Genomic DNA, 25,319 nt, shown 5'->3' with positions numbered 1-25,319 from the left:
AGGAAAGATTATGAACAAGAAGATAAATCTAAGTAGAGTCCACTCTAGGCTCGATAAATCCTGTGAGTCCATGGAAATGGCCTCCTCTCTACATAACTCTGAGGGTCCCTCCATCTGAATCTTTCTTTTATCAATTGGGACCTCCTGAAGCTGCAAATTCTGAACCTATGAAGGAGTGGGGCGTGAAGCCAGTGTCTATATTCAGGTTGGAGTGTGCATTAGTATGGTGAAGACTTCTTTTGGGGAACAATAAATCCTCACACAGTCTGATACGTACCGAGTGAATGGACCAACCTGTCTATATATGTAGTAAATTCCACAACTTGTGTATAGAATCTTAGTATTGAAAAGTGGCAGCACATTATGTGTGGCATTTTGTTTCAGCTGTATCAAGGGTTTCACAGCTTCAAAAGTCAGAAGACTGACCTTATTCCTTTCAGCAGATTTAATTACCAAAGTAGAATGACTCCATCATCTTGGGCATGTCTAGAATTTTTCAATGGTTATATGACAAGAGTTCTCACTGTTTCTCATGTGAAATCTTCGATTTCCTTTATCTGAAATTGTAACTCAGTTTGAAATCATAAGGTGGTATGATTGCCAACTAGTGGACAGTGAACCCTTGTTGCCTCATAACAGTCGGTGTGCCTATCTGCACGCATCTAGTCTGGAACAATATAAACTAGGGATAGAGCAATCCCAAAGTCATGAGTAAACTTAACCTCTTATAATTCTCTACTGATTTTCTAAAATTCAGTAACACCTGGACTTTGTGAACTGCACAAAAATTTCAAGACTTGCCTTTGTGGCACAGAACATTGAATGGTTTTGTAAGCCCACATTTCAAACTTTAGTATTCATCAGTTCTATTAAGTTCGGTGATATGCATCTTTTTGCACATCATTTTCAAGATATGGTATAAAGGAGAAAACACAACATAGCAAATAACATGAAGTCAGAATCCATATTGGCAGTTCATTTACCCCAGTTTCATTGTTGGTCATTCGTGTTAGCTGTCCAGTTTCAGAAGACAGGGATAGTTGCAAATATCCAGGACCAACAACTATGGTTCCATTACCAGTGGAATTTTCCACTGACGATTTTGGTACTCCCCCTGTACAAGGAATAGAAATAAATTGACAATCTGTAATCACTTGCGAGAATAAATTTACAAGTTTAGAGGTCCAAATGCTTGTCTAATTGTTGCATTCAATAGAAATATCAACTGTCAGTTGCTGACCTTTGCTAGATTTTGAGACGTAGTAGGTGTTGTAACCAAAGGCAGGAATTGTGACCTGAATGACAAGCCATGAAGTGGCATGTGTAACTTGATAAACACCTAAATATGCTTTTGTGTAAAATTCTCTGACTGATTGGTCCAAAATATCAATGGGAGTAAGTTGAGCTGGTACAGCATTGCCATCTGCATCTGTAACTTCAAGAGAATCTTCACTAACCTGTCACAAATAAGAATTTTCTGCTTATTTGCGCAATTTTTCCAGACGGAAGCAACTCGGTGACTTATTTAAGGAACACTGTCTGAAGACTATGTTACATGGAAAAACAAGATCTGGACTTGAGAGTAGTGATAATAGTATTCTTCACCCACAATCCAAGGTCGTAACATTAAAATTTCAACTCCACATGATGTCTGCTCTAACTTGAAACACTTGTCATCCTAGGAGCTTAGAAAGTAGCCTCAATAAGTGGCCACCATAACAGCAATTCAGTTTTTATGGATTTTCCCAGGCCTCTTCTACAGTGATGAAGCTAATTTTGAATACTCAGACTTCACGATAACATCTCTCAAGGGGCTACGTTTAAAGAAAAGCAGCCAAAACTTCCTCTAACATGGGTACTTAAAGAAAGGAGGAAAGAGGTTAACTATCTGAGGAACACTAACACTTTAGGTAGAAAAAGTTCCTCTATATGAAATTTGGGATTTGTTTAAGTTGGGAATCAGTCATCTCATTCATTGAGATGCCATAAATTCAGCCAAATAATTCTCTGCCACATATGCATTCCTGATCCAAAGGTCAGCTGAGAGGGGGTCCTTCAGCACCTACACCTACTGCTCCTTTTCATCCTGGTAACCCCCCACCTTAGTGGCACATTGCTAGACATGTGGCATATGGACAGCCCCCTCCATCTGCACATTTCAAGACCCCAAAAGGTTTGGTTAATTGGTCTGCCACACTTAGTACATTAGACTTCACACCACAAGCTCATCTAGTCAGTCTTACAAGGGCTCCTGATCCAGTCCCACTTAGATCCATTTCTCCACCTCACCACGAGTTTCCTTGGGAAAGACCTGCTGATGGACATGTGCATTGGTGGCCACACCCTTTGGCTAGTGCCTTCTAGGTTCCTAGGGTACCCTAGGCTAGTATATCCTCAAGATAGTCTAGCATTACTTATTACAAGCTCCTTTGACATTGACATCCATGGTTGAGAGTGGGTTCCTACCATTCATTTGGTACCTTCAAGTTTTGGCATTGTCTTCTTGTCCTCAACATCAGCATCCATTCCCTTGTATCTTCCCCTTTGCATTGCATGATCTTCACATCATCTTTGTAAAAAGGTGCTTGGGCAAGTGAACAATTTCCCTCGCGAGGGACATTTTCCTTGTGGCACTTTGTTGCATGAACATTCTCATTTACATTGCGTAGCATTCTTCTATGCATTTCATCATGCAAAGCATTCTCTGGGAGTTTTGCCAACAGAGGTGGGATTATAGAGTCACTTTATTACTGCCCCTTACCTAGATGAGGAGATTTTTGAGATAGCCTCTCATCTAAAACCCCTAAGTTGCTATTATGAAAATCACATTGTTGGTTCTAGACCTTGTCTCTTGTGACCCCTCAGCTCTAGCCCAAATAGAGATGAGTCGGGTTGAAGTATTCACTAGACACCTGATATTACTTGTGATTTTCTTTCATTGAGAAGGGAAGCAGACTTCTTTTTCCATCACAAAGACACAAGCATGGTCATTAAATATTCATAATTTTTCCATTGGAGGATCTTCAAAGGAAGGCATTGGAGAGTAGTTTAGGGGATGTTTGAGACAGGATTACAGGATATCAAGAAATGTACGTTGTTCTTGATCCATTATTAACAGTTCATGATGACTCATAGCACCTTTGGGTTTGAGAGAGGAGACCTCTTTGCAAACTTGAACATGCTCGAGGTGAGTGGTTTTGAAGACACCCATTCCTTCCACCAGGTGCTCCAAACACACCTTTCTTCCAGTATTGACAGGACAAGATAGAAGACATTCCAGCTTTTGCCAAGCGACAGGGGAGGCAGAAACCTCCCAACGAATTTTTCCCAAGATTCAATCAGGGACTTTGGGATAGCTTTAGGGCCTGAAAAGTGACTTTAGCATCCCACAAGGGACTAACTACAGACAATCTTTGTCAAACTGTTCCACATGTGGTTACCCTTTAAAATCTAGATGTGCTGCATCTGGGCTTGCCGAATAGCTTTGAGGATGCTATTTTCAGGTAGGGAGGATAGATGACGTCACGTGGGAAGCAGTTGCTTGGTCATCTATCAACAAGTAGAACTTGGGCCATCCATAAATGCTGATAGTGTATACTATTCCACAAAGGACCAGTTGCCATGCTCATAAGCTTTTTCAAGTTCCATTACTTGCCAATACTTACCTGCATGTTGAGGACACTCTGCAGAAATATGTCTTTTACAAACCATATTGATGAGGATGAATAAGCTTCAAAAGAATCCATTCCAACAACATATTGGCTGGTCATCTTAATGAGTAACTCACATAAAGGCCCTGTCAGCTTACTAGGTCAGAGATGGCAATCTACGCATGCTCAATTTCTAATGGCAGGCATGCTGATGGGCATATAGCAATGCATAGGTTGCTAAAGTCCCGTTAGTAAGCCCATTGCATCTCAGCTCCCTTGTAGAAGATGTTGTAATAATACTTATTCCACCTCCTGTTCTACTATGTCTGCATCCAAATCTGTTGCCCACTCATGTATAACTTGATCGTATACTAAATCCAACACATAACGCCGAGGTAACAACTGTTGATGAAAGTCCATGCAGTATGTGGATTACTGATTACAATTCAATGTCAAGACTCAAGGACGTAGGTATACGACATTGTCCCTGGCATATTTTGATGCAGCACAGTAAAGGGATTCCTCTTAAATCTTAACGTATCAATGTCAGCTGCAGTTTGGAAATGGATAGCCAAACATAAACCCAGATCAATGAAAAACATAACCACAGAGTAGAATCATGTAATCAATTTCTGCTCTGTCTTCCCATTGACCTGGAAAGAGAATACACGTCACTTGATATTGTTTCTTTTGTGAGAAAATTCTACAAAGTCGTCCACCCTTCCGCTTACCATTCTATCTACCATCTAAATTTTATTTATCCAATAGCAAGATGAGCAGGAATTCAATGGAGGCAATGAATTGCAAGACGACAATAGTCACCTTCAGGTATGAAACACGGAGGAAGATAGAGCCCATCTAATAAAACGAGGTTACATCTTAGGGAAAAGTTCCCCCAATCCTTAATTTGCATGGACCTATTGCTACTTGATACTTTGAGCCACCCAAGCTGCACATTAGAATCTTGGAGACCATTTTCTCAATTGTGCATTAGAACATAGGATGCAGAGAATCAAATACCATTACAGATATGTCTTATGCAATGGCAGTTACCCATGGGCCAGATGCAGGTCTAATTGAGGGTAGCAGTCAATCAGGGGAAAAGATCGCCATGTGTGACCCTCATAAGCAGATTGTGTACCACTTGAGATGAGACTCAATCGAAAGAGGTTGATCAGGGTGTTGAATGAGGATCCTCACAGTTCATAAAGAGTGATCATTCAGCATAGGCCAGTCAGAAGAGTCCATGCAGCATTAGCCACAAGGGTATCAATATTGAGGGCTCCAACAGCTGCTGCTTAGATGGTCCTGATGACCTTGGCCGCCTCATCAAAACATGGCATCTCCAAGATCAAGTTAGATTTACCAAATATGTGAGAATCCTCCCTCGCTGCTTATGGAGGCAAATGAGGAGGATTTAGACATCTCATGAAGCCAAACGGACTACAGCTTTTGCATTTACAGTAAATACACTTACACAAGGCCATAAATAAGCTGCTCATTTAACTCTAATAATGGTGCACCATATTATGTAAAGCAGCATATGTGCACCATTATTAATACCTCCCAATCAGTGCCACAGTAGAACTACAGTATTCAGTGATTCTGACAGATGCACCAACAACGATCAGTTAGCCATTTATGTGAAGTAACATATGCTGCACCAATTATTATATACATCCCAAGAATCAGTGACACATCTATGTGCAGAAAACACCCATAATAGGTCACTCAAAGTGGTAATCTCTGTGTAAAAAAATGCTGCCAACAATAATCTAGGGCAACAAAGTTATTACCTCGACTACTTATTTACTTTAATGCATAAATTATCGTAAAGCAGAGTTGTGAAAGCTAAGATTCACATACTGGAATTATATGGATCAAATCAGTTTGGTTCCTATGCATAAATTATCGTTAATCAAGGTGAGTAGTGAAAGTTAAGATTCACATACTGGAATACGGATAAAATCAGTCCGGTTCCATCCAAGTGAGTTATATGCTATGACAACCTGTTCAAAAAGTTCAAAGCTTTAGCTGGGTTCTCCATGCTGATACATTAGTTATTCTTTTGTTGAAACATAAGATGCACACTTCCATACCAGGGACTTCCCCTCTGAAAAAATCTGTTCTGATTCAGGGCAGTAGCTAATATTCAGTAAAGGGCACTGCAAATAGTACATTAAGATAAATTTGTTGTTAGACAGACTAGACATATACTAGAGCTAGTTTTTCCAGAAAAAACAAGAAGTTGCATATGATTCCTGAATACATTACCTGTTGAAACATTACTTCTGAGGGTTGACAGCTCGAGTTGAAAGTTTGGGATGTCAAGCATGTAAGAGCAGTATTAACGAATTCAGCAGCCTACATTAAAAATTTGAAAAGGGTGAACACTGAAGCAATATTCAAAAAATGTACTGCTAATGTCTCCAAACTTTTCAAACTAATGCAGACGCAGCAAAACACACTCTGGATGCTCCGATGTCCAAACGCTTCGCATAGTCATTTGCAACATGCTGCTTTTCAGTCCCGCTGACTCCATCATGATGTTGAAGAACTGCTAGAGCCTCCCCCAGGGCATCCGTGTTTGCACCTGATGTATTCTTTCCCACTAGGAATTCAAGCTGTCTTGCTGCCTGCACATAGGTGCTCTACTCATTATACTCCCAAGAGCAAGCTCTGTCTTCCTACAGCCATCAACATGGCTAGGATGACAGCAATGAATCACATTTCTGTGATAAGTATCTATCTACTGCAACACTTAATGGTGTACTTCCTGCAAATTTTGTAAAATTATCTGGGCATTAACTTTTTGTGGTAGCATTTATCATATATCACACACTTGGCTTCCTTTCGAAGTTTTCTCTTCAAGAGTTTCATGGCTGTACCAAATAATATCCACTGAGCATGCGCACGTAGCCTTTCAGACCTGCCCTGCTGGTAAAATATCCTGTCCAGTAAGCATTTGCTTCATCTGCATAGCTGCAGAAAAACAAATAGACTCTGTTATCTCAAAGTATAGATGGAGGAGGACAGTTTCTTTTATTGGGTGATGGTTGTTGTCTGGGGGGCAGAGGAAAGAGGAAAGAGGAAAGAAGTGGAGGGAAGGGGAGAAAGGGTTAAGAGGGGAAGGGGAGGTACATGAGCTTTGTAAGCAGCTTACGGGAAAAAATCACCAGACTTGAGAGGCCATGTGATATTGGCTGCAAATTTAGCATCCGTGTATATTGATGGAGTAGAATAGAATGTGTTCACTCTTCCATCCTGCATGAGAAACAGAATGTTTTTCTCTTGAAGCAAAAACACCAAGTAAACTGATGATAAACGTTTTTAAAACTACAAGTTGTCAAAAATTCTACATACTACAACTTGACTTGTGAATTTTTTTCACACAGATTCACCTCTAGTAACAAAAATCTCCATAAAATCAAATTTCAAGGCTTAGGACAAAGGAGGACGTACTACATATAAAAGAATCATATATATCAAAACTCATTTGTCCCATTTGGAGAATAAACAAATACTTGCAAGGATAGCAAACAGTTAGCTTCAAACAGGATGCCCAAGCAAAAATGAGAAAGGTTTTTACTTCTAGTCATTGCCCTTGGGAAAAGCAGGAGGCCTTTTCCTTCTATCTCCCCATGTAGTGAACTCCTACCCTCATAGAAAACCATAACCTTCCATGTAGCTCTAGAAACGGCACCCAAACAACCTCATTCCTTTACTCACTTTGGCGCTCTCTCTCTAAAATCTACCCAGTAAACCCTCTTGTAGATTATGAGTCTCTGTCTATCTCTTTGCTTATGGTATTCAGGCACTTCTGCATTCCCAGCTTGCACTCCTTGCCAATCGATCTCGCACATGTACACATGCATTTTAGACACTCATTGTCATTATCGTGGTAGCAAAGGACACTAGATGGAAGATACTTTTTAGTTTGTGAAGCACAAGTCAGACACCTTCTATAGATTTTATGAGTGGCTTGCTTTGGTTGAGATTGATACTAGGACCCTTTGAAAAGAGATCTATTTTCAGGTTATTCTCCATTACTTACAACTCCCTAGTAGAATGGGATTGTTGAACCACAGTGAGAAGGTATTGATTACTTGGAGACATTTGCACCAACTCAGATGACTATTATCTATCTTATCCTCACTCTTGCACTCACCCCATCATGGTGGGTCACTTTATCCTAGGGTGTGCCTTCTTGAATGTAACAGAAGCAACAAAGCAAACTCCTCTAAAATCCTTGTGAAAAAAAGAGTCTTAACTTCCAGTGCCATACTTTCAGTGATTGCACTAGATGCATAGAAACATGGAATGGTCGTTTCAGCCCTCAGGAACAGCTAGAATGCATTTCTGGACCCCCTGACCCTTGGAACAGACGTTCCCATTTCATGCCTATTCCCTGCCAATTCCCTGCCATTCCCTGGTTGTCCCTTGGTCACAAGTCTGCTAGATCAATATTTCCAGTATGCCTCCGTGAGTATAAAAATTTCCTTTCCCCTTCCACATCTTCTCATTTTCTTATATTTAGGTAACATAGGTCTCTCTTCTTACAAACACATACAAGTTTTTTGGTGGAATGTTGTTTCTTGGGTCTCTGTGTGGGTGTATATGTGTGTTACAAACAAAGCTAAGCAATACCAAGCAAGATCACTATTATAACAATCAAAATTGTACAATGCATTACAAAACATTTTTTGAATAAATGTTCATGATAAATGGGTTCATTAGCATAATGATAAGCATTAGAGGGGTATACCATTGGGCCCATAAAAAAAGGCAGGTCCAGGCGATACAAAGGCCTATAATAAGCAGAAGTTGAAAGAACCCAATACTATGGAGTGTGGGTGGGGGGAATGAATGTGCATGTGTGTGTGTGTGTGTGTGTGTGTACATATATGTACATATGTACATATCTTGATAATCATACCACATGCATACCCACTGATTTGATTCACAGGCCAAGCTTAGTACTCTCACTCAGCCAGTTAGTGAGAATATTAAGAATCAGATGAGAGTGGCAATTACAACAACTATATTGAGGCCCTCTACTATTCTTTTGGCATGGAAGTTTCTCAGCATGAACACAGAATTTTCCACCAGGCATAGTGTTTAACTCTGGACATTGGCTAACCTAGGTTTCCCTTGCTATTCACAAATCCCTTCTTTCACTAGTCTTTTCTCTGTGGGTCTCTAATTTATACTACTTTTGGTTCTTCAGTTCTGTTGAACTTTGCAGCTTCATCTTCAGACAATGCAGTCCTAATAACCATAGCTGTTGAGCTTCTTCCGTTTATCATGTTGTGTGCTTTTAACTGGTAGAATGAAGATTTTTGGGTGGAAAAAAAGTCTTTGTTTTCACTCTGTATTGGCACATCGTCTTCTCTGATACCAATCCTTCTTGCTTTCACTTTATTTGAAGTTCCTGCCTTGGCAGCTACTTTCTTCATGCAGCATGTCAGGGCAAACATCAGTAACTACACTTTTGAATCTCGATAGCATGCTGCTTGTTGATAATGATTTGTATTGATCAATGCTGCTAAGTACTGACCAGTTCTTATTTCCCTAATCTGTCTTGCCAACACCCTGACTTGTATTTCTCTTTCAGTGAGTGTGCTTAGCTAGTTCTCATCTGCACCTAACTTCACCAATGGCAGGCAGATATGAGAAAGTTGAGGTATCTCCTCTATACCATGATTAAGCACATCAATTCCATTATCTTCTTAAATAGTAGAGGTCAACTACGAACATAAAGTACTAGAGGATACATTGTTAGCTAACCATGTGCCATATTTTGGCCGCTTCATTTGGGGCACTTATGTTTTGGTTTAGTGGTACCACCCTTCAGTGTCATGCAAACAGCATATGTGTATATTCACTACTCCTATAAATTCACTTCATATGAACATTGTACAATAGTTATTCTTGCTCCAATTTCTGTTTTGAGCTACACCTTCATTAGAGGATTGTGATGCATGCTCCCCCCATAGGGAGCCAATGCACCTTGGCAGCAGTTGGGCAGCCCAGGTTTCACCAATGGGTATCCGTGTGGAGGTCATTGGTGGACTGTTTGATGCCTTCCCCCCCCCGCCCTCCAATCCCCCCAAAAGACACCTCTGTATAGTACACAAGGGCAGAAGACTAATATTGGACAAAGGGCAAAGGGATCTAGCCTTCCTTGACCTCCCATGGAGGATGATCCCTCTCATCGGACTACAAGGGAAGTCATGAAAACTACACCCATACATTGCTTTAAAGGACATCCACAAGTGGAAGTTGTGGATGTGGGAGAGCCAAGCTCTAAATGAGTTGGATCAAGACCCAACTAGGAGGGTTTAGCCTCTTTAGTTTCAAAGGACCCCTTGATCTTCTTCTATTACATGGCACGAGGGTTGACGACGGACATGTTTTGATGTAGGACAACATTGATTGGACTCTCACACGCCCCTAGCATTAGGCAAAGCAAAATATCATAGAGCCTTTCAAACACAAACAGCATATAGTCATGGGAGATCTCCCTTTTCTTGCGTTTGGTGTCTCATGGGAGTCTTGCAATGGCTAGATGACTAGTATAGATGCAACACATTAGGGTTTGTTAGCTCTATCCACGGCAATGTAGGGAGACTCCAAAATGTCATTTGTGGTCCAATGTGGTAGCTTAGTTTGTGTGGAGAGGGACCCACAAAATTCTTTGGCGTGTAGAGCTTAGCCTCTATGCGTGCAAGAGAAGAAATTCCTTCTCAAGCAGATTAAGATACCCGAGTTTGGTGGAAAAGGGATAGACATCGCAGTGGAGGCGGAAACATGGATTGAGTTGATGAATGATTATTTCTCTACCGCAGGAACTGCTTCTGCCAATCAAGCAATGATAGCCAAACTTAAGTTAGTTGGCCAAGAGGCGCGGATATGGTGGAAGTAATGGTGCAAAGATCAAGGTATTTTTTAAGCCGCTATCACTTGGGTTCAGCTGAAAGATGTCGTATGCGGACAATACCTTCCGCCAATCTACCAGACTTTGAGAATGAATGAATTCTTCAAGCTAATGCAGCTAAATTAACCTTGGAAGCTTACTACTCAAAGTCTGTAACCCTACTAAAATACGCACCACCTATGGGTATTGCGCAACAAGTATCCAGGTTTTATCGTGGCCTGAGCACTTCTCTGAACCATCATCTTGAAGCAATGCATCCAACAGACTTGTAAGATGCATTACTTCGAGCCAAGCCAATCATCCAAGAACTTAAATTGGGCAATTGTGACAAAGATGATTCCCAAGATCGGGACAAGAGATGCCACACGTGCGGAGAGATAGGGCACGTCCGTAAGAGATGTCCCCACCGTCGATGCTTCCACTGCAATGAGCTAGGGCATGTCCAAGCAGACTACCCTACTTAAGTCCAGAAGATCTTGAGCCTCCAAGAAAACGAAGCTACACAAGTGTAGTCTTTGGATATATAGAGGAATCAAATGAAGATGAAGACCTAGAACCCACTACACATTTTCAAGATGATTAGAAATCCTAGAAATTTTATCGACATGTAATACAACTTGTATTGGAATAAACCATACTCTTGTAACTGCAGTTAACCCAAGTAATATGAGTTGCACCAATTTTGATCCTAGAACTTACAAGTGATCAGAGATACTTTAGCAAGGAATGACAGTTATAACTCACAATGAATTTCTCTTAAGTTGTTTCTTCTCAACTAATATAGATTGGGTCTTACAAGAATGTCAAAGCTTGGGAGTATTCTGTAGTATTACAAGCAAAGCCCATTGTCCATGGATCTCATTCCCGATCTAAGAAGAGGACAATTTGAAAACAGAGTTTCCAAGATAAAGAACCACTTCAGTCTGCTAAAAGAATCCTAGGACAATTTGGTCTAAAGAAGAAAATCCTGCCTAAGACAACCAAGAATCTTGTGACCCCAGGTGATAAAGCTCCGCGATGTTTCTATTGCAAGGAGCTAGGTCATTTCATAAGGAAATGTCCAAAGTACCCTAAACATCGATGCTCCTAGTGCCACAATATTGAATATATCCACGTCAATTGTCCCAACAGGACTCAAGAGAACTTGAACTCACAAGGAATGAAGTTGCACAAGCCTCCGTGATCCAGAACCTACCAAGAAATTATCAGACACTTAGAAAAAAAATCTAGAAGATATTCATGAGATATAACTATAATAAACTTTTCTCTTGTAATCCGGACTCGGATATATCAAATACAATAAGTTGTTGTTTTAAAGGACCACATAGTTATGAGAGGTCAGAGTGTCGCAACGAATGTTTGATGGGTCCTACCCCACAGGTTCCAAAATGAAGCCCCCAATTTCTTTCGAGATGAGGACATCTTGAGTTCTTTAAGGGGGAGAGGGTGTAATAATCCCCCCCCCCCCCTTCGCATGTTCCATAGGAAACCCCCCTCTAATTTTTCACTAAATTATTGCAATTTTTTTATCTCCTTCCCCCCCCCCCCCCCCCCCCGTCGATGCCGAACGAGTGGCGCGGGAGGGAAAGAGAAGTGAAGAAGACAATCATAACAACGATGAGGGGGGAAGCCACCTGGCCTACCCCCCCCCCAGCCACCTCGCCTAGTCCGCGGGCCAACTGGGAGGCTAAGAACCCCCACCGCCATGCATTCGTGAGTGGTGGGTGGAGTGAGGCACCACCACCACCCCATGCCACCTCCCTCATTATAAAATCCCTTCTCCCCCCCCCCCCCCCCCGGAAAAGGAGAGGACACCTGGCACGCTGCTGACAGGGGGAGAGAGAGAGAGAGAAGGTTCCTATTTTATTTTTATTTTATTTTTTTTCAAAGAAAGAGAGAGCCCTACTGGATTCGACCGTCGGGCTAACTTGTGGCCCTCCTGGTCGTGTTCGTCCATTTTTGCAGAGGTGCCACACTGCTATTAACCCTAATTTCCACTATCGTCAAAGAAACCGAAGGTCTCGTCCAGGTACTCTGCATCTGCTGCCCCGCTAGCCATCAGCCCTGTGTCCTGCTGCCCATGGGCGCCACACTCTACACGCTGCTATGCCAAGAAGTGTGAGAGATTCATTATCTGGCAGTGTGTGACAGCGTCTTGCACAAATCTGTGCTCACTGGTATGCACAGAGAGTGAGAGTGAGAGTGAGAGAGAGAGAGAGAGACACTTGTGGTCTGCAAGTCTGCAATAGGGGAGACAAGCAGTTCATTCTCAGCATCTAGATCAGTGATGAAGATTCTGCAGGAGACAAATGGTATCGATGTGGCCTTTCTCGACCAACACTTAGGGAATGGGAAAGACCAAGTTCTACCAGATTCGGATAGCGATTCATTGGTGGAGGATTCTGGGCAGTTGACAGAAGGGGATGAGATAAGTAAACGTCGGAAGATGTCGGTTGAAGATCCACTATTATGCCCCCCAAATTTGCCTCGGCCAGAGGTCCAAGCTTCTGGTCAATGACCTGATGGGTCTCTTTCGTTCATGCTGGCCACTACCAACCATCTTATGTCTGATTATGTATATGTTAATTAGAGTAAAGCTAACTCTTTTCCGGAAGGGGATCATGTAGTTGCAGTCATGGAAACGAAACTGGTTCTACAGCACATTGCTGCCTTCCATGAGAGGGCAGCCATCTTTTATTTTATAGGAAGGACTCCCTTGATCACAAGGATTCGTACCTGGCTGCAATCTACGCTTGTAAATGTGCAACAATGCCAAGAAGATGCTTTAGGGCATGTGCAGGCCCCTCTTGTTGAAGAAATTTATAATGGTTCCAAGGGGTTTTTTGAGGTGCTTTTTCGCTCCTCGGAAGTGTGATCTTTCATCATGCAACACATCCCTTTGTTTTTGGATGGGCAGCTAGTACACATGGTCCCTTGGAGGCCCATGGCCAAGTTTCAGGAGGTGTTGAGACAAGCATACCCTATTTGGGTGGAGGTGGTTGATTTCCCTACGCATCTTTGGAGACTCCTCCCTTTGGTCTTGAGAGCCTAAGGCGACGTGTTGGTAGAGCTTCGGCTAGCGCTTCCCGCAATCGGAACAAGGCATGCATGCTTTGGGACACAGGAAAATCTCGCCCGACCAAAATCTGTTTTCAGGTTCCAGGACTGCAAACCTTGGTTTATGAGTTGAAATGGGATACTTTTGCAGGACACTATTTCAGATGTGGCCAATAGGGCCATTTCGTTTCAGAATGTGACAAAAATCCGGAGGTTTTGCAATAAACTATAGATTCAGACATGGATATGCAAGAACATCATCCTCCCCGCACACTTCAGCAGCCTCAAGCTGATTCTAAGATGCTTCCCTTGCATGGTCGGGATGAAGGTAAGAAGGACATTTCTCAAGTGGGTCTTGAGCGTACTTCCATTCTGGTTGACCGGAATGTGTCTTCTCGGGAAGATTCTTGAGTTTCAATGGTTAGACGTAACGCAAGACAAGCTTCTCATTCGGCTGCCCACCCATCGCCACACCCCATCACTCAAACCTTTCAACGCAAAGGTAAGGGTTTTTACATGAACCCTCAATCTTCACATGCTCTAGCGGGGGATGATAAAAGGAATTCCAGTTCTGATTTGCACTTTGATGCACAGGGGAGGCTTGTGCCTCCTAGGGATGTTTTTTGTTCACAGCAACAACAATTTCCTTCTAGTGCTTCAATTGCTGGTTTGCAAAGGGCAAACCTTGTCGATGTAATCCGAAGCGAGATGGAAAGGTTCCAAGCTGCTAAAGCTATAGATGTAAAAGGAAAAGGAAAAGTGGTGGTTCAGTAGTTTTCTCTTTTTCGATTTATTATGAGAATTGCTTTGTGGAATGTGAAAGGTATCTCTTCGGGCAGCAAGCAGTATTAATCGTGGAAAGTTGTGTTTGCTGGAAACTGGGATGTATTTTGTGTGGTGGAACATAAACAGCATACTTTGGCCGGATCCTCTTATGTTTATAAGGATTACGTTGTTTTTTTCAGTGGTCGAGCTCCATATAAATCTGGAGTTATGTTGGCTGTGAAATCCTGCGTGCAACCATCGTTGGTTTCTCAAGACCCTCGAGGTCGATTTGTGATTCTGGAGATTCTTTATGAGGGAGAGGTTTTGTGGTTGGTGGGCGTGTATGCTCCTTCTACGGCAAGGAAACATTGTCAACTTTGGGATGACCTGCACTGCCTTTCCATGGCTTGTCATGGGCGACTTTAATGCATGTCTATTTGGGGATCAGGCTACTTCTCTGCACTCAATTATGGATGGTCCTGAGCGACAGGCTTGGGATGCCCTTGCAGCTAGATCTTTGAAGTAGGACATGTGGTCCTCCATCACAATCTGGTTATACCTATCGATCTTTGCAGCATCCTAACACCTGGGCCAAACTAGATCGGATATATATTTGTCAGAGTGATTCCTTTCTTCCGGCAATTATTGACATGTGGGTGGAATGACAGCATGTCTTATCAGATCACTACCCTTTGGTCTCGGAAATGACCCATAGACCTATTCATGTATTTAAGGCCCTTCTTACTAAGTTGCCACTTCGTTTTAATCAATCTTTTCTGCAGCAAAATCAGTTTTTGGAATATGTTCAGCAACTTATCGCTTCTTTTAGCTTGAAGGTCCTATTTGGAGGGAGGGACGCATGGGCCATTTTTAGGGATAATGCTAGACAATTATCCTGTCAGTATGGTATTCAACATGCTTCCTCTTTACGAGCTGAATTGTAGAATGCCCAATCTTTATTGGCCCACTCCTTGTCTCTAAGTTAATCAAGGGATCCTAATGATGACTTGCTCACATGCATTGAATGGTTGAAAGGCAAGGTTCATTCTCTTCAGGAAGAGGAATATGCAAAATACAAACTGCTGGCCAAAGCTGAAGCTTTATACAAAATAACTGTCAATCCCATCAATTCTTTGCTCGCCTACACCAAAAATATGCCTGGGAGAATATTGTGCATTTATTGGATGAACAAGGTGTTATGGTGACTGATCCGGCCTCCATCATTTGTATGTGTGTCGACTTTTATAAGTCCTTGCTGTGTCCGCAAGAGAATTTTTCTGAACCAGAATGGTGGACTTAATGGAGACAGATATTTCAGAAGATGAAGTGGAAGAAGTGCTATCCCACCTACCCCCAAGGAAAAGCCCTGGTTGGGATGGGCTTCCTTATGAGCTCTTTTCAGCTAATGTGCAAAAGCTTAAAGACCCATTGACTCACCTGTGTCAGCAAGTGTGGAATTATGGTATTATGCCATTAGATTGGAAGATTGTTGTCATTCCGTTGTTGCCCAAGGTTCACTCCCCAACCTCTTTGAAACCATGGAGACCTATTTCCTTTATGGGTTTGTTATATAAAATTTTCTCCAAAATCATTGCCAACAGATTGCAGAAAGTTTTTCCACACTTGGTTCATCCACGCCAATATGGTTCCATTAAAGGCCGCAATATAATGCATAACATCTTGAATGTTCAACTGGGAATTGACTATGCTAAAGCTTCACGACAGCAAGTAATTATGCTTCAACTTGATATTGAGAAGGCATTTGATCATGTTAGCTGGTCTTTTTTGCAGCAATTATTGTCTACAATGGGATTTGGCCCTCACATGGTTTCTCTTATTAACACTATTGGTCAGGGAGCTATGGCTCGTATTGCTCTTAATAGAGGGATCATGGAAGAAATTGCCTTCTCTCGATCTCTTAGGCAGGGCTGCCCTCTCAGCCCTTTGCTGTTTGCTTTGATCACTCACCCGATGCTCTCCTTGCTGGATAAGTTGGCTGATCAAGGCAAGATAGTTGGCTTGTCTCTTCCCAGTGGTACTCAACTTGTGGGTCAATCTTTGGCAGATGATTCTTTCATGTTCCTTAAGGCAGATCGCACTAATGTTAATCGGGCAATGGTGGTGTGGAATCTTTTTGCTTTGGCATCTGGTCTTCATATTAATACTCGAAAATCTACACTCCTATCTTGTACGGAGACTGATTTGCAAGCCCTGGGCTGGCATGGAATTGTGATCTCAAAGGCAAATATCACCAGACACTTGGGATATCCTATTGGTGTGGAGGTAGCACCCTGGGCCTTATTGGATTGGATGGCCTCCCACATTCATGACAGGTTCATGTACTGGAAATCTCAAGGCTGGCCTTTACATGTCAAATTGAACGTTGCTCAAAGTATTATGATCAGTATGATATCATTCTTTCTGCCACTACTTCCCTCGACTGTGACTACGCCTAAACGAATGGGGGGAGCAGCTTTGTTGGATGTTAATTTGCATATGAAAGCCTTGAGGTTGGCCCTTTTGCAAGCGCTATGTGTATAGAGTCATCCTTGGTCAGATATTGCAAAATTTTTCATTGAAAATACTAGCATCTCCCATGGTAACATGGTCATTCATGCCTCCTGGTGGCATGTTCTTAATTCCTCGAGGCCTGTTAAGATCACCCGATCTTTTCTTCTTTCTCATTTGATTGCATCCTGGCAGGAGATCCTATGTTTTTCACTTTGGTGCCCACCTGAGATTCGCAAGGATGCACATTCGCTGCAAGGAGAAGTCTTGGCCTCCTCCAAATTGTTAGATTGGCCGGACAAAGATTTGCACAAACTCAAGTTTAATCGGATGGCTCGTTTGGGGTTGCAGACAGTTTTTAACGGTGTTATTCCTGGGCAGTCCCGACTTTACTCTTTTCGGCATATTCGTCAACACTTTTGGGTACCCCGAGGATATTGTGACATCTGGTCATCCATACAGGTCAAACTTCAAAGGTTCTCTCCTTTACCAGTGCTACAGCCATTGTATCCATGGCGTGACTAGAAGTTTGTGATCCCGGATGATTTTGAGAAGAGGTCTACTAACCAGATATACCATCAGATGGTGGGGGCCAAGAGATGGGTCACTACAATGGTGAATAAATTGTGTCATATTAGAGATGGCAAAAAGAAGTGGCCAGAAAGATTCCTTCGGATTTGGAAATCCAAGGTTCCCTATTAGGGAAAAGTTTTCTTGTGGAGACTATTGATTGGTGGTCTTCCAACTGGAGAGGTGTTGCATGCTCGAAAGATCTCTGCTGGTCGTTGTGTATTCTGCACTACATGTGATCAAACATTGCTTCATCTTTTAACCTCTTGTCCAGTTCCGCGACAGATCTGGTGTTTTATTTCTCACGTGTGGCTCTCGACGACTCCACTACGCACCCTTCTTTGCATTCTGATCATTCATGTCTGTTCCAGTTCTTGAGATGTACTTCCTTGTGGCATATCTAGCGTACTTGAGATGCCTTTATTTTTTATTCGGTCTCGCGCATCCATGGTCATGTGGCCCATATTCGAGGTTTAGTGCTAAGGTAGATTTCTTCTATGATAGCAGCTGACCTCGTTCTTCCTGACATTGTTGCCCCTTGGCTGGCTATTGTTCGCTCTACACCAGCAATGTATTTTCTCTTTGTGTTAAAGTCCTGATAATCTTTCGTCACTTTCTTGGATGACCTGATGGTCTGATGTAACAGAATGTAAGAGATTTAGTGAGAATGGTGACCAGATGGTCTGATGTATATATTTTTCGAAGAGAGAGTTCTAAGCCAACCTGATGGTCTGATGTAAAATATTTACTCAATTCAATTATCTTCACGGAAAAAAAAAGAAGGTTCCTATTTTTTTTTTCCTTCTTGGAGATCACACGCACCTCCCCTTCCCTTCTATCCCACGAACCTTTTCCCCCATTTGCCCCTCTATTAAGCAAAAGGCTGCCGAAGTCCCTACAGGGAGGGTTGCACTTAAAGAGAAGAAGATCGAGAATGGCCCCCAAGCGGAGAATGTCATGTACGGATAGCAATCCCACAACCAGCAACAAAGCTTTGGGCGAGGGTATCACTATTAATACAACTACAGTACCGGATATAAGTAATACATTTCCAAGTTATTAGATACTTGCTTTGATTCCCGCATGAGATATATTGGGCCCCGTACTATACCACATGAGAATAGTTCATTGAAAAGGATGAATTTTATCTCAAATTGTAATATCTGCCCACGAACGAACTACCACCTCCCCCCCTTTTTTTAAAGGATTTGAAAAAAAAATTGTTATTCTTTCCCCCCAGCCGCCGCCGAACAGGTGGCGAGGGGATGGAAGATAACGAGGGCAGTCGACGAGAGAAGACGGCGCCATCAGCGAACGACGTGGAGGGGAAGGAGACGCTGAAGAGGGAGATAGAGATGACAATGAGGGAGAATAAGAAGCAGATGACGATGATGGCCACAGGCCTATTACTCCCCCCCCCCCCCCCCCCCAACCATGCCCCCTTTCCACCTACAAAATCCCCCCCCCCAATCAGCACGTAGATAGGAAGCTTTAGAGGATGGGCCAGGACGCTGCAGAGAAGAAGAAGAAGAAGAAAAAGAAAAGAAAGCGGTTCTTGAAGCAGAGAAATAATCATCCATCGACTCAATCCATATCTCCGCCTCTGCTGCACCGTCTATCCCTTCTCCATCAAACTCGGGTGCCTTAATTTGCTTGAGAAGGAATTTCTACTCTTGTATATCAGCATTCGTGGGCGCAGAAGGTGCCTGACAATCAAGTCATACCACTTAGGCTATTCTGTTTAAGATATGTCTACGAACCATATATAAATTAATCACGCATCATTACCAAGTTTCACTCTGATACCAACTGTAACGTGCCTGCCTATTGACTGTCCAAGCACATTTTAGCGGTTCATTGAGAAACGAATCTAAGCGTCGCCACCCGACACTCCCATGGAATGTCACGGGGTTTGTCGCCTAGGGTTTCCCGAGTCCGCCTCGCAACAGAACGTTCTCGGCCGAATCCACTAGGATCGACCTGAGACTTGAGTCCCTAGTAGTCAAGGTCTCCTGACAGCATTCTAGTGTCGGGTCCTGGACATCCTACTTTACGCAAAGATACCCAAGCCAAAGCTGACCCATACTGCACTTGGTTCAAAGAGAATGGGAAACGAGAGGGATGCACCACTCAACCTCTTTGCCTGTAAGGCATAGTCCCATTCTGGTCCCCTAAACGACATGAATCAGGTTCTAACCTAGCACTGCCTAAAGGTCGAATGATGGTAAAACCTTGTGAAAAGCCTCCCAGTTCTCTGGGACCACCCTGTCGTAAGACGAACCCGCCGTTGGGAGTTTTGCCCACCCGCTTCCCTTGATAGCTTTAGTTTTCCAATTAGGTCCTATCACATTTATGTGTGACATTCAAAATCAGCTTCATTAATTAAGCCTTTTAGGTAACGGGGTTTGTTCGTGTAACTTATGGCACAGACACAAATATAGAACAAGCAGTCCTTTTGACAAACAAGTTCCTTAACTTATCTTCAAGTTAATCTTTGTCTCCTGCCCATACAGGAGAATTTATATATTCCCTTCTGTCCAACAGAAGTACCTGGTCCAAATCACATGGCACCATAATTTCCATCCAGTATCTAGAATAGGATCTTCCAACGCCCTAGACGTTGGGCTCATGGCAGTCCACAACTCTGTCCCGGACTCGACAAGGAGTATCCAAAGCTCCACTGATCCCAAGCGATCTAGGAGTGACACACAATTTCCGTGGTTGACCTTTTCACTACTCGACCTTAGGCCCGTAAATCGAGTAGTGCCCTCTTCGGTTGAAATGCAGTATGACCTTGGAGATAATCCACCTACCCAAAATATCCTTCCTTAATTAATCCAATTAAGAATCAAGCAAAACCAAGGCAATCATCCTGACATCATCTTCCAAGAAAACATTCCTTTATTCCCTATGGCACCTTGTCATCACTGACCCCTACCAACATGCGTTTAATATCAAACACAAGCACTTGGAATAATCATCCACATCACATTCCAACAATCAGTTTAATGCAAAAGCATTTTGAACATTATTCAACCAGTCAACAAAAAACAATGATATCCTTTTCCAAACATTGCAGAAATAGCTGCAATAATCTTTCCGTCGCGCATTTGCTCTCCCCCTTGGGATCTAAGTGATTCCATGCAAAATTTACTTAACACCTTCTCCATTCGGCTAGGACATATGTCGAAGTTTCAACATTGCTCAAGACATGAGTTCTAATAATCCCTTACTTTGATTTGATTGATAACCGAACCTTCTTCCTAACAAGTACAAAAGCATCGGTCTTTCCTTTGACTTAGGGTTTCCTAATCCTTGAGCTCTTCATTTTCCTTTGAGGCCTAGAGTTGTTTGTATCTATTCCACTCCCTAAATAGGATTGATAACATCGTAGTTGTTGGACGGATCTCAAGGCATCTCAGTTTTAGCCCTTATGATCGCCTTTTGTGTTAACTACGCACAACATCAAAACTCCCAATCTATCAAACATAAGCTATTAATGAGAGCTTGGACAATGGTCTAGAGCTTCAATAATGATTCTTTTCTAGACTAAGCTGTTTGCCATGCAATTCAAGCATGCAAGTTGCAACATATACCTTCAAAGCGAGGAAAACGCACCTACTATTGCGAGGACATGCTTGAAGTCTTAAATGTTGTTTATGAATTCATCGCATGGTATCTAAATACAACTGACTTCTTTTGATACGCACATTTGGAAAATTCAATCCTTCGAACACTTGCGATGCAATTTATCCTTTTTAATGTCCTATTCCCGTATGCCATAACATGGGTCTAATGCATCTCATGCGGGAATCAAAGCAAGCATTTATCGATTTGGAAATATGTTACTTACGACCGGTGTCGTTGCTGGATGGGTAGTGATGTCCTTGCCCAACGTCTTCATTGCAGGATTGCCATTCGCGTGACATCTGCTTGGGGGCCATTCTCTGTCTTCGTCTCCCTTAGGTGCGAGTCGCACAAAACTTCGGCACCTTGTGCTCGATTAGTGGGGCCAATTAGGGAGAGAATTAGGCTTCGACGTGGATGACAATCTTGCGGGAAGGGTACGAGGAAAAGATAAATGCGTGTGGCCACCCTCTTAGGAGGGGAAAGGGAGGAGACCCTTCTGGGGGGGGGTCTCTCTTTCTCTCTCTCTCCCTCTCTGTCACACACACTCCCTCTCTCCCACTTCCTCTTCTTCTCCTCCCTTCTCTCTTTCTCTCCCTCTCTCTCTCTCTTCTCACCTCTCCCTTTCTCTCCCTCTCTTTTCCTCTCTCTCTCTCTCTCTCTCTTTCCTTCTGGGCATCAAGGTCTCCCTTTCTCTTCTTCTCCTCTCTCTCCCTCTCTCTTCTTCTCCCTCTCTCTCTCCCTCTTCTTCTTCTTGCAACAGTCCAATCTGCAGAGTAAGTTCTTTCCAAACGTTTAAGGACATCTGACATCAGTATATAATGCCTAAAATATTTTGGCAAGTATTGTAAACATGCAGAATCCTAGGTGTATGGATGTATTGCTGGGAAATTTCAAAGTACATGTTTATCAGATAATTTAAGTATTATGCTTGCCAAAACTAAAAACTGTTCGGTTCCTTTATATGCTTGCCAGGGACAGCTCTCGCCTCACAACACCAAGGTATAATTAGCTTCTATCTCTTGAAACGAAAAAAATAGAAATCAACAAGTTTCACAAGAGGAGAAACTACTGAAACTCATTGTTTTGTCATGAAAAAACTCTTGAGCAGAATCCACAAGACATACCAAGTTCACATAATGAATAATTTTATCCATCTCTCTGAACCAACTCCGTGCATTCTGATAGGTAAAATCATCACCCATTGTGAACATTATATGATTTGATCGGTAAAATTGTGCCTGAGGAAAAGAGAAACATGAACAAGCTCAGTCGCCAGTGTCTGATCACCGGCCCATATCATACTTCTGGATGAACTATTGACAGATGAAACAGTTAGAAACATCCAGGTGTATCCACTAAGCTTTCAAAATTCCCTCAAAGAGCTGCAACATAAACTCCAAAAATTTTAGCAAAATTATGAGATTCTTGGGCTTCGATTTACCTGTTCTTCTGCAGCTGCAACAAAAGCATCCACACTTTCTTTGACATTGTAGTCAAATAGGAGAGGATCATCCTGCTCATTAAACAGACTTGTAACTCATTTCTTATGCTACTGATAGACATCAGTGTATGCTCCATTTGCATCTTTCATGGATTTTCAACTAAAAAATGTATTTGGAGATTTTCTGCTCTTTTTATATCACCTGAAGAATAACGGTCTCAGCTCCAGTCTCAAATTCAAAACCATCAGGGGGACTGTAGTGTCGCAGGAAGACCCCAGTAAATATCTAAAGGATTGGTTTCAATTAGAAACATAGTTCTATGTTTTATTGAGAGCTTGTGTTGATAAATATAGAACATCTTTTGAGTAGTGTTCAATATTTTGAAATTTCAAATCACTAGCATACCTGTGCAAGTGAGCCAAGGGAATTGGAAGCTTGCCAAATAGACTCAAGCGATTTCATATTCATACGTTTCTTCCTGTCTTGGTAATCGATTCTTGCAAAATACAAGGCATCAAATCCTAACTGCAGGTGCACATAGGCAGTCTTATTGGCAATACATAACATGAAAGAGCAGTTGAAATGCAAAAACAAGTTTAGAAAAGATCAAGATAACCCTTTTGTACACGTAGTCACCTTGTAGATAATCGACTATGGCACAAAACGTTATCAAGATAACAAATCTATTATCTTACTATCATACTGCAGCAGGAAACCTTATTCATTGAGAACACATTATGCACATTAAAAGAAGTGGTTGATACCCAAACCACATTGGGATTAGAAATGCACCTCTGAACCAAGTAAGTATGCCTGTACTGCAGAATGCCCAAATGGATCAATCTGCCATCCTATCCGGGGATACTTTCCAAACTGCTCTTTGATAAATCGATGCCCAAAAGTAGTTTGATCAATCATATCTATGTAATGTGTAGTTGCTTCATCGTGCATACACCAGCCACCATTCCTGCATTTCAATAATGTTAAGAATTTACTTTTGATATGATGAAATCAGCTAAGTTCCATCACAATTTTGTAGTTTGAGGGACTTCAATATTTACACAAACTCGAGTTGCCCATTGTCCACTAGTTTTTTTACTAGGGTTTGCTTTGCAAGTGTTTGGTCTCTCCACCAACGCTGGAAGAAAGCCTGAAAGTACCTTGGTTTTAGCCAGAGTATTTGCACAAAAGTTCCTGCCTATACAATTGACGCACAGTGCAAGAAATTAAATCATCTGCACCAAATATTTAGGTTTTTTGGTGATATGGGGATTAGAGCGATAGATTTTACTGCAAATTTAAATTTTCAAGTCCAAGGAATGCGGATTCTAGTAATTACATGTCAGCAACAAGCATCACAATGTAAGATACATCCTATGTTATGAAATGAAATAGAAAAAGTGATGGACACCTCCCAGGATGATCCCTTTTTAGGGAGTAATTCTAGCACACCATCTGTAAAAACAGTCCGTCTAATAAAATTTCCCCCAGGCTCGGCCCTCTCTAGCTAAAATGTCTAGTACACCAACTGTAAAAAGAGCCAGTCAAGCAGTCTATAATGCAAAATTTTATACAAAATCCCATAATGGGAAAAGATAGCCATATCCAACATGACAAGAAATACAGTTTGAGCCAACCAATAATCTTGCATCACTCAGTACCTGCTCCAAAGCAGTCTTATCATGAAGCACATCTATCTTTGAAAGTGTGTATGATGCCTATACCTAGGAACAATTGAGTTCTCAAAAGTCATGATATGCTGTCTCATTGACCAAATCTATTGAGCAATGATGGTAAAATAAGCTACCATGTATGGAAGTGAACATTTAGGCAATATCCAAAAGCTGAGGAGATTAAGAAAAACGATGAAAATAGAGGTGTAGAAGGTGAGTGAAGAGCAAAAGGAGAATGGGTACAAGACAATGGAAGACATGAGCAAGGCTCATGAATAGGTACTAATGAGAACAAGACTCCTACCCCTTCAGTATGTCATCTCAATGACTGAGTCTACATCCCCAAGGAAGGTGCACAGCAGTTGGAGTTTGAAGCTGTCAAGGATCTGAAACTCAATACCCAAACAGGACACACCGACGTGGGGACAATGCCACATCCAATCTATCCAATCCCACAAGAATCAATACAAGGTACATACATTTTGCATTCTGCTAGTCCTTTGGTAGCTCCGTCTAATGTGCAAGTCATGGGTACAAGTATTCATGATAACCTTGACAAATACTAATATGTGAATGTAAACAAAGGTGGGATGAACAAGGCTCCTACCCCTTCGGCATGTCATCTCAATGACTGAGTCTACATCCCCAAGGAAGGCGCACAGCAGTTGGAGTTTGAAGCTGTCAAAGATCTGAAACTCAATACCCAAACAGGACACACCGACATGGGGACAATGCCACATCCAATCTATCCAATCCCACAAGAATCAATACAAGGTACATACATTTTGCATTCTGCTAGTCCTTTACTAACTCCATCTAATGTGCAAGCCATGGGTATAAGTATTCATGATAACCTTGACACATTCTAGTATGTGAATGTAAACAAAGGTGAGTCTAGAGGAGGAAGATCAGTAATACATCTCATTCACTTGCTAATCTAGAAATTTTGCTTTTAGTGTGTCTACTCATTCACAAATCCCACCCATTTTACACATTCCATCTGATGTGCATGCAAACCCCCCCCCCCCCACCAATGACACAATTTACCACACCAAGGGGTGCACATTTCATCTGATTTGTGCATGCA

General features: G+C 42.1%; 1 protein-coding gene across 1 annotated transcript in view; it reads right to left on the bottom strand.

The window, feature by feature from the left end:
• The window catches only part of LOC148014136 (alpha-mannosidase-like), an 80,534-nt gene that overhangs the window by 48,543 nt on the left and 6,672 nt on the right, over positions 1-25,319 (bottom strand). The window contains exons 3-16 of the mRNA XM_087666311.1: positions 23,621-23,709; positions 23,352-23,526; positions 22,965-23,084; positions 22,761-22,844; positions 22,559-22,630; positions 22,242-22,355; positions 6,814-6,914; positions 6,539-6,632; positions 6,119-6,286; positions 5,925-6,014; positions 5,750-5,815; positions 5,603-5,659; positions 1,241-1,457; positions 984-1,114 (exon numbers count right to left, since the gene is read on the bottom strand). Coding sequence (XP_087522437.1) covers positions 984-1,114; positions 1,241-1,457; positions 5,603-5,659; positions 5,750-5,815; positions 5,925-6,014; positions 6,119-6,286; positions 6,539-6,632; positions 6,814-6,914; positions 22,242-22,355; positions 22,559-22,630; positions 22,761-22,844; positions 22,965-23,084; positions 23,352-23,526; positions 23,621-23,709 — 1,578 coding nt within the window. The remainder of the gene's footprint in view (positions 1-983; positions 1,115-1,240; positions 1,458-5,602; positions 5,660-5,749; positions 5,816-5,924; positions 6,015-6,118; positions 6,287-6,538; positions 6,633-6,813; positions 6,915-22,241; positions 22,356-22,558; positions 22,631-22,760; positions 22,845-22,964; positions 23,085-23,351; positions 23,527-23,620; positions 23,710-25,319) is intronic.

The sequence above is a fragment of the Lygodium microphyllum genome, chromosome 25 (assembly GCF_053477565.2).
Source record: "Lygodium microphyllum isolate KBCC chromosome 25, Lygodium_microphyllum_v1.1.10, whole genome shotgun sequence".
NCBI classification, from domain to species: Eukaryota; Viridiplantae; Streptophyta; class Polypodiopsida; order Schizaeales; family Lygodiaceae; genus Lygodium; species Lygodium microphyllum.
The sequence above is the reverse complement of the archived record's forward strand: the minus strand, read 5'-3'. Positions and strand labels throughout refer to the sequence as shown.